This window comes from Chiloscyllium plagiosum, chromosome 34 (assembly GCF_004010195.1).
Source record: "Chiloscyllium plagiosum isolate BGI_BamShark_2017 chromosome 34, ASM401019v2, whole genome shotgun sequence".
In the NCBI taxonomy this organism is placed as follows: Eukaryota; Metazoa; Chordata; class Chondrichthyes; order Orectolobiformes; family Hemiscylliidae; genus Chiloscyllium; species Chiloscyllium plagiosum.
The window spans coordinates 40,164,280-40,172,437 of NC_057743.1; the positions used below are offsets into that span (position 1 = coordinate 40,164,280).

Here is an 8,158-nt window from a genome sequence, read left to right on the forward strand (position 1 = left end):
AGAGGGAGAGAGGGAGGGGGAGAGAGGGAGGGGGGGAAGAAGGAGGCGGGGAGAGAAAAACAGGTTTCCTAAGATTTAATTGACATGTTACAGAGGCTGGAGGCAAGCACTTTGCGGCTCATGTTTACACTTGTATTTCGGGCCTGCAGAGTTACTTTACTCCGGGCCTGCAGAGTTACTTTACTCCGGGCCTGCAGAGTTATTTTACTCCGGGCCTGCAATGTTACTTTACTCTGGGCCTGCAGAGTTACTTTACTCCGGGCCTGCAGAGTTACTTTACTACGGGTCTGCAGAGTTACTTTAGATTGGATTAGATTACATTACAGTATGGAAACAGGCCCTTCAGCCCAACAAGTCCACACCGACCCGCCGAAGCGCAACCCACCCATACCCCTACATTTACCCCTATACCTAACACTAGGGGCAATTTAGCATGGCCAATTCACCTGACCTGCACGAACCCGGGTCTCTGGCGCTGCGAGGCAGCAGTGCTAACCACTGTGCCACCGTGCCGCCCACGGGCCTGCAGCGTTACTTTACTCTGGGCCTGCAGAGTTACCTAACTCTGGGCCTGCAGAGTTACTTAACTCTGGGCCTGCAGCGTTACTTTACTCTGGGCCTGCAGCGTTACTTTACTCTGGGCCTGCAGCGTTACTTTACTCCGGGTCTGCAGAGTTACTTTACTCCGGGCCTGCAGAGTTACTTTACTCTGGGCCTGCAGAGTTACTTTACTCTGGGCCTGCAGAGTTACTTAACTCTGGGCCTGCAGAGTTACTTAACTCCGGACCTGCAGAGTTATTTTACTCTGGGCCTGCAGAGTTATTTTACTCTGGGCCTGCACAGTTACTTTACTCCGGACCTGCAGAGTTATTTTACTCTGGGTCTGCAGAGTTATTTTACTCCGGGCCTGCAGAGTTACTTTACTCCGGACCTGCAACGTTACTTTACTACGGGCCTGCAGAGTTACTTTACTCCGGGCCTGCAACGTTAATTTACTACGGGCCTGCAGAGTTACTTTACTCCGGACCTGCAGAGTTACTTTACTCCGGGCCTGCAGAGTTATTTTACTCTGGGCCTGTAGAGTTACTTTACTCCGGACCTGCAGAGTTACTTTACTCCGGGCCTGCAGGGTTATTTTACTCCGGACCTGCAGAGTTATTTTACTTCGGACCTGCAGAGTTACTTTACTCTGGGCCTGCAGAGTTACTTTACTCCGGGCCTGCAGAGTTACTTTACTCTGGGCCTGTAGAGTTATTTTACTCTGGGCCTGCAGAGTTACTTTACTCTGGGCCTGCAGAGTTACTTTACTCCGGGCCTGCAGAGTTATTTTACTCTGGGCCTGCAGCGTTACTTTACTCTGGGCCTGCAGCGTTACTTTACTCTGGGCCTGCAGAGTTACTTTACTCTGGGCCTGCAGAGTTAGCTCAAGCTGCACAGAGTTGACAACAACTAAGTCCTCAGGTTCAGGAAAATGAAGAAATGGTTGGCTGAAAGGATTAGTGCCTGTGACAGAGTGAAAGCAAGTGAGGAAATGGTGTGGGTGCAGGTGGTCTGTGTCCGTGTGTGATGCTGTGTGCATGTGCACACACATGTGTATGCATGTGTTGGAGAGAGAGGGTTAGGAAAGTGTGTTGGGTGTGTGCATTGCGGGGCGGGTCTGCATGTTGGGTTATAACCTGGCGTCGTCTGACTTCTGACCCAATTCATCACAAATACGACCCCCATTTCCTACTCTAGCCAGGATCAGCCTCACCTGGTACTGCACTGCTCGCTTTCCTAACTCATTCTCTCCGTGCTTGGTCACGATCAGTCCATTCTCCTCCACAGCATGCTCTGGACAACCTCGCTTTTCCCAGTTTTCTTTCATCACTTTGACTTTGAGTCGGCTCCGTAGGATAATGGAAACATTCCCTGGCAGAGGATTCACATCGTGAGAAATTGTTTACATTTTCCCAACTACTGAAGGGCACAAAAGCCTATTGGGCAATTTGATTTAATCAGTGACTTAGCAAAGTTCAAATTCAATTTGACTATGAGACAAGCACCATATTTTAGGAATACAAGTTTGATAAGGCACATTTCAGCACATACACAACTAGATCATTGTAAAACATCCAATTTCAACTGTAGAAAGGATTATTAACTGTTGTGTCAGCAATTCTTGCTTTTAAATCTGTTTTCATTAATATTTTACCTGTATCTCACTCCCTCTAGGAGAAAGTGAGGGCTGCAGATGCTGGAGATCAGAGCTGAAAATGTGTTGCTGGAAAAGCGCAGCAGGTCAGGCAGCATCCAAGGAACAGGAGAATCGACATTTCGGGCATAAGCCCTTCTTCAGGAAGGGCTTCCTGAAGAAGGGCTTATGCCCGAAACGTCGATTCTCCTGTTCCTTGGATGCTGCCTGACCTGCTGCCTTTCTCTCACTCTCTCTCTTCAATGTCCTGAAACAAGTCTCGGAATTGAAAGAAAATACAGTTCTATTATTACAAATTGCATGGGCACATTTACTTAAGATTCCAGTTTAGTCTCAGCACCCTGTTAATAGGAACTGTTTTAGCACAATTTTCATAGTTTCTTCATTTACAAAAACCTGTTTGTTAAATTGCTGCTTTGGAACACTCTGCTAAGTGCCTATTAATTCACATTCCTTCTTGAACAAGATTTGGGTGTTGGGTCATTGCTCTCCAATCAAGGAGAGAGCAGTACCTGTGCCCTGATTACTTATTCTGAGTGTGAGTGAGCAAGATCACAGCAGGATGATTCATCGTCACGCAAGGAATTTAACCAGCTGAGTTTTGTTAAGACCTTACTACACTGTAGAAACACCACATCTCACCAATCTGTAACATCTGCCTGACTATCTCCTGATGGGACCTGCTTCATAACCCTCCCACAAAGCACTTTGGAATGTTTTATTTTACTAGAGGCACTACAAAAATGCAAGGTGTTGCTACTGAACACGCTCAGCAAGAAGTAGGGTGTGGGTCACAGAAACAGAAATGTAACAGCAGACAGTTCTCAGGGTTACCTGCCTCAAACATAGCTTGCTGCTGAGTCCAATAATGCTTCAGTCTGAATTTTGGCAAATTAAAACGGATTTTAATTCTCAGACTAGCTTCATTTACATTACAGACAAGGTCAGAATTTGGGTGATAGATGTACGTATACAGCATTTTCATAGATTGGATTAACTCACTTTGGCTTGAGCCTAATTTCTGAATCATATGTTTTGCCTCATTTGTGAAATTCAATTCCTTCAATTACAATGAAACTGGAAGGTACCTTCAATTACTTGTGTGACTTGTGACTGATAGGTGTCAAAGTTAAACGGTGTCAGGAAGCCCAGAGATCCGAGGTGAAATGCCATCACTGGTGGTACACTACCCTGTTTAAACAAGAACAGTTTATAAAATGCCTAGTGTACAATAAACTACAATCCCCTGGGAATGAAGACTTTTTACTGAAAATATTATCAGACAATGTGTTGCGCAACTACATACTCGTTTAATCTCTCACCACAGCAACAGAGTTCAGGAATCTTGCACTGCTACATATTTATTTGGTTTATCAGCTCCTGCACATTCAGTAAATCAGATTCAGAAGACATTTCATAAAAGGTGATGATTATTGAAAACAAGTTTTTCTGTACAAGGCATTATCACATCAAAAACTGTGTTCAGAGTATGGAGTGTCCAATCCATCTGCCCACCCCTCCATCCATTCGCTATACAGAGAGAAAAATAAAACAATGGCCTGGATGTTCCAATGATAACAGCAATGACTATTACACAACATGTGTCAAGAGGCAAGAATATTCAATCAATACCTTTTTTGCAAGGGGATAAATTTAAAATCTGATTTAACACTGGTTCGTTAAAATTGAATGGACTAAACAGCACAATCACTAAAGTTGAAGTACTGAATATAATTCAGCTCCTTTTGGTTGTGCTGCCTAATGTGCTCATGAACATTTAAACAAACTGTAATCAAACAATTTACAGTAGTTACAATCAATAGATGAGTCAGCATTTGCTGGCAGGATACCATGAAACTGATGTGTGTGTGTCTGAGAGAGAGAGAGAGAGAGTGCGGTGTGTTGTCGTGTGCCCTCAGTTTCTGCCTGGGTGTGTGCGTGAGTGTGTGTGTGCATGTCTGCATGTGTGCGTGTGTAGGAAATTCAGAAGTCAGTGACAGTGACTCTTTGCTTGCCCACATAAAAGATGATGATTATTGAAAACAAGTTCTTCTGTAAAAACACAATGTTTCTGCTGAAACACCTCCCAACCGCCCCATGTTTAAAAAAAATCATTTCAAGAGAAATCCTGTACTTAAAATATTAGAAAAGTTTATGACATTTCAACTTTGCCCCTAATCATGTGTAACATCCAATAATTTATTGCTTTCCTTGTAAAATGATAAAGTTAAAAATTCAGTTTTACTTCCTGGCTTGCTGTCGAGGAGAATGCTGAAATATTATTGGCCATCAGTTTTGGTCAATGGTATCAGCATTGTTGAATGTTGTAGATCCCCTTGAATTGGTACAAGATTTAAATTAATGCCCAAAAAGGGAGGATCCAAATCACAGAGATCACAAGATTCCTTTGGACAGTTGTTTTTTGAAAAGGCAGGGGAGAGTTCCAACATTGACCCTGAAATCCACAAAGCTCCTTCTGGAGAGATACAATTGGACTTACCTGGAATAAGGATGATGCATAAAGCAAGGTGCCATCTCCTCCAAGGCAAATTATAAAGTCTATCCGATCAGATAAATCGTCATAGCCTAAAAGCAAATTCAATGTGCTTCATTATAGACCATTGTCATAGATGACAGAGTAAACAACATTTGTTGCAAAGATTTCCTATTGATGGGTGAACGCAGTAAAGATCAAATCACCAAGTGACTTGAGCTGGATAATTAATGCCACGAGCTGGCACTGATGGACCAAGGTGAACCTTTCCATTTACCATTAACCCTGGATCTCGGTTTTAGAAATCTGCTGGGAAGAGATCCAACTATAGGGAATGTCCATAAACACAATGTAAAGGCCAAGAACTAGCAGATTGCAAGTGCCAGCCTTTAAAAGCCATTTGATTGCGGAAACTTATTTTGTTCTTGTTGACATGGGGACTGCATGCTCCACTGCAGGTGACATATGCTCTGGCACCCACACAGAAAGGAACAGTCATATTCTCTTACATCAGGTGCTATCACATTGGAACATCACAAATCGCTTCACACACACACACACACACACACAAACATACACACAAACAGTTAAGTTTTGATATATGGCGACTATGAGAAGCATAGTTTCGTTTGAAGGAGGGAACAGTGATCTGAAACAGGTCCCTACTCAACTCCATATAATGCTCATTCAATATGACACAAGATGCAGAGGGCAGCTTGGGAAGCATCACATCCCACAGACAATGTGGGGCTCCTTTCAGTGTGTACCGTACTGCAGTGCAAAAGGTTATAACTTTTCTAACTCTATTTTTAAAAACATTCATATATGGCATGAGGGTGTGGCTGCCTGGGTCAGGATTTATTGTGCATCCCTAAAAATGAACAGTTAGCCACATTGCTGTGGGTCTGGAGTCAGGTGTAGGCCAGACCAGGTAAGGACAGCAGATTTCCTTCCCTAAAGGACATTAAATACCAGAAACCTTGTGTAATTATTAAGCATTGTTCAACTATGGTCAAATCTATTTATTTTGGAGATGTTGGATGAGACGTTATAACAAGGTGATGTCGGCTGTCTCATGGAGGTATGACATCTTATGTTATTATATAGAAGTAGACTGGTTCTCCTGAATGCCCAGCCAATATTTATCTCTCAGACAACATCACCAAACAGATTTCCTGATTATCACCATATGCCTATTTGTGGAATTTTGCTGTGTACAAATTAGTTGTCCTGTTTGCTATGTTATGATAGTGACAACATTTCAAAAGATTTCCAAGAGCTATAAAGCACTTTGGGACACCTTATGGTTATAAAATATTGCTGTGAAAGTTTTTCTTTTTGACTAACTGACACGTCAGGATGTTGGTAAACATTACTACTTTATGGTCAGTGTGAAAGGAGAACTTGGGTAATACAACTCACGGCGCTTGGACCTTGTGTAGCTGTATGAACATTCAAAACCCAACGTTCATTTCAAAGGCTTTGTAACAAATAGAACGTTTTGTGAACCTTTCTTAAATCTTCCTCAGCACGGACAGACAACACATTTAGGGATTGAAAGTCCATGTGTGACTTTTAGATAGGAATATACAAGCAGTATGCCCCATCTAAAAGTACTCTGATCATAGAATAATTATCAAAATTAAAGTTATTCATGCAGAGGGATCCTAACATCTCGGACACTGCAGTGTCCAGTTGTTTCATTAGGAACCCTATGGTTTCTGGCTCCACTACACTAGCGCTATAAGTTTACTTTACACACGAGTCCCGCTGTATTTGAAGGTAATCTTCAGGACAGATCATCTTAGAATAACCTATCACTGAATGTGAACTGCTTTTTTTTCAACTTTATTCTTCTAGTTTTGAGTAATAATCTGGGTTAACTCCTTTGGTACCAGTCTTTATCCAACACACACATCAATGACAGCAGCGTTCAAACATTTCCGTTCAATATTGAGCAGCACATTCGCACATCTCTCTGCCCTAACAGTGGCCAACTGTGGAGCTGACCCAGAGCTGAGCTCTTTTCTGGACTGCCTATAGTGTTACAGCTTCTTGGCAACAGGAACAGGGCATGATATTCAAAATGTGATCTCCCACGAAAATGGGAGAATTTAAATCATTGATGCTCCTGCACCTTTGATTACCCTGCACAGGGGCAACTCTTATAGCTTGGGATCAAAATGCTGATGAGTACAATTTTAAAGGGACTAAATTTGAAGAAGTTGAAGCAGGACATCTTCAAGTAGAGTTTACAGCTCAAAATAAAAGGGAAGAGTCCTCAAGTTAGAAGCTAGAATGGGATGCTGCCTATTGAGTGTGGTCAAAATGCTAAAACAGCATCGAACTAAACTTCCCAGCAGTGGGTATTCAGGGGACAAAGCAGCTGAACCAGGAAAGGAGAGATTGTTATCTGGGCATCACTGAAGAGTGTAAAACAAGATTGCAAAATAATGTTTGCCAAAAATAATCTTGCAAATTGGTAAAATAATGCTTTGAAAATTGCAATGCCTTTACCTTCTCTAAAAGTGCACAGTTTCTTTAGTGGTCCAAAGCTCTCATCATTTGCAATGGTGGGGTCTTCAAGTACTTTTTTCTCTACGTAAACAATCATATCTTTCTCCTAAACATGAATAAAATAGAAATGGCAGATTGAGGATCACAGTTCCCCCGGAGTCCGGCTAAAACACCAATTGACTGTTTTTAGGTGATTTCATAACATCACCAACATTAATTAATGACTAGTTGAACAAACTCCGATACATAATCCAGGGTATTCCTAGCATATCGCAGAGTGAATATTTCTTGTCACTGGCACACATTACCTCCATGAGGAAGATGCAAAGATCCTTAAATGGTTGAAGGAGACGATCATCTTGGATCTTTTTAATGACTAGGATACTTGTCGGAGGCTTACTCCAGGTTAGCCGTTGACTGGCTGGATCCTGAATGTGCCTGCAACGAAACAGTGTGGTTTTGGTTTGTGCTATTTAGCTCAAAGTCATTATCAGGCAACTTGATTTAAGAAACAGAAGGTAAGCTGTGATAAACGGGGCACATTTCAAAAACAGATCATCAATTCTGGGTCATTCACTGCATCCACTACCCAAATGGTAACCCAGAACCCTGGAGGTACCTTCAACTCGTTCACTGGCAATGGGTCAGAATCCCAGCATTCCCTCCCCAGCAGCACTGCTGTTGTACTCACACTAAATGGACCGCTGCTCACCCCCAACTTCTCCAGGACAGTTAGGGAGGAACAATAAATGCATGCCCAGCCACTGATGCCCATATCCTGTGAATGAGTAAAAAGACTGCAAATCTGTGGTGTCTTCACAAATGGGACCTTTCTACATATGAGGAGAGAGTGAGGACTGCAGGTGCTGAAGACCAGAGTCGAGGGTGTGGTGCTGGAAAAGCACAGCAGGTCAGGCAGCATCCAAGGAGCAGGAGAGACAATGTTTCAGGCA

General features: G+C 42.7%; 2 protein-coding genes across 6 annotated transcripts in view; both read right to left on the reverse strand.

The window, feature by feature from the left end:
• The window catches only part of LOC122540462 (NAD kinase-like), an 88,249-nt gene that overhangs the window by 11,780 nt on the left and 68,311 nt on the right, over nucleotides 1-8,158 (reverse strand). For all 5 annotated transcript variants that reach the window (XM_043676302.1, XM_043676301.1, XM_043676303.1 and 2 more), the window contains 5 exons: nucleotides 7,514-7,643; nucleotides 7,206-7,311; nucleotides 4,695-4,780; nucleotides 3,283-3,385; nucleotides 1,754-1,911 (listed from right to left, as the gene is read on the reverse strand). In XM_043676302.1, the coding sequence (XP_043532237.1) occupies nucleotides 1,754-1,911; nucleotides 3,283-3,385; nucleotides 4,695-4,780; nucleotides 7,206-7,311; nucleotides 7,514-7,643 (583 nt within the window). The remainder of the gene's footprint in view (nucleotides 1-1,753; nucleotides 1,912-3,282; nucleotides 3,386-4,694; nucleotides 4,781-7,205; nucleotides 7,312-7,513; nucleotides 7,644-8,158) is intronic.
• Nucleotides 23-1,747, reverse strand: LOC122540464. The gene is made up of 2 exons (XM_043676306.1): nucleotides 1,028-1,747; nucleotides 23-167 (listed from the first exon to the last, which is right to left on the reverse strand). The coding sequence occupies exons 1-2, from the start codon at nucleotides 1,589-1,591 to the stop codon at nucleotides 69-71; spliced, it is 663 nt and encodes a 220-aa protein (XP_043532241.1). The 5' UTR covers nucleotides 1,592-1,747; the 3' UTR covers nucleotides 23-68.

Coding starts and splice junctions, on each gene's coding strand:
- LOC122540464 (XM_043676306.1), bottom strand. CDS start 1,591: ATGTGTGTGCACATGCACACAGCATCACACACGGACACAGACCACCTG. Junction 168..1,027: donor GGAGTAAAGTAACTCTGCAG/GTCCGGAGTAAA, acceptor GTAACTCTGCAG/GCCCGGAGTAAAGTAACTCT.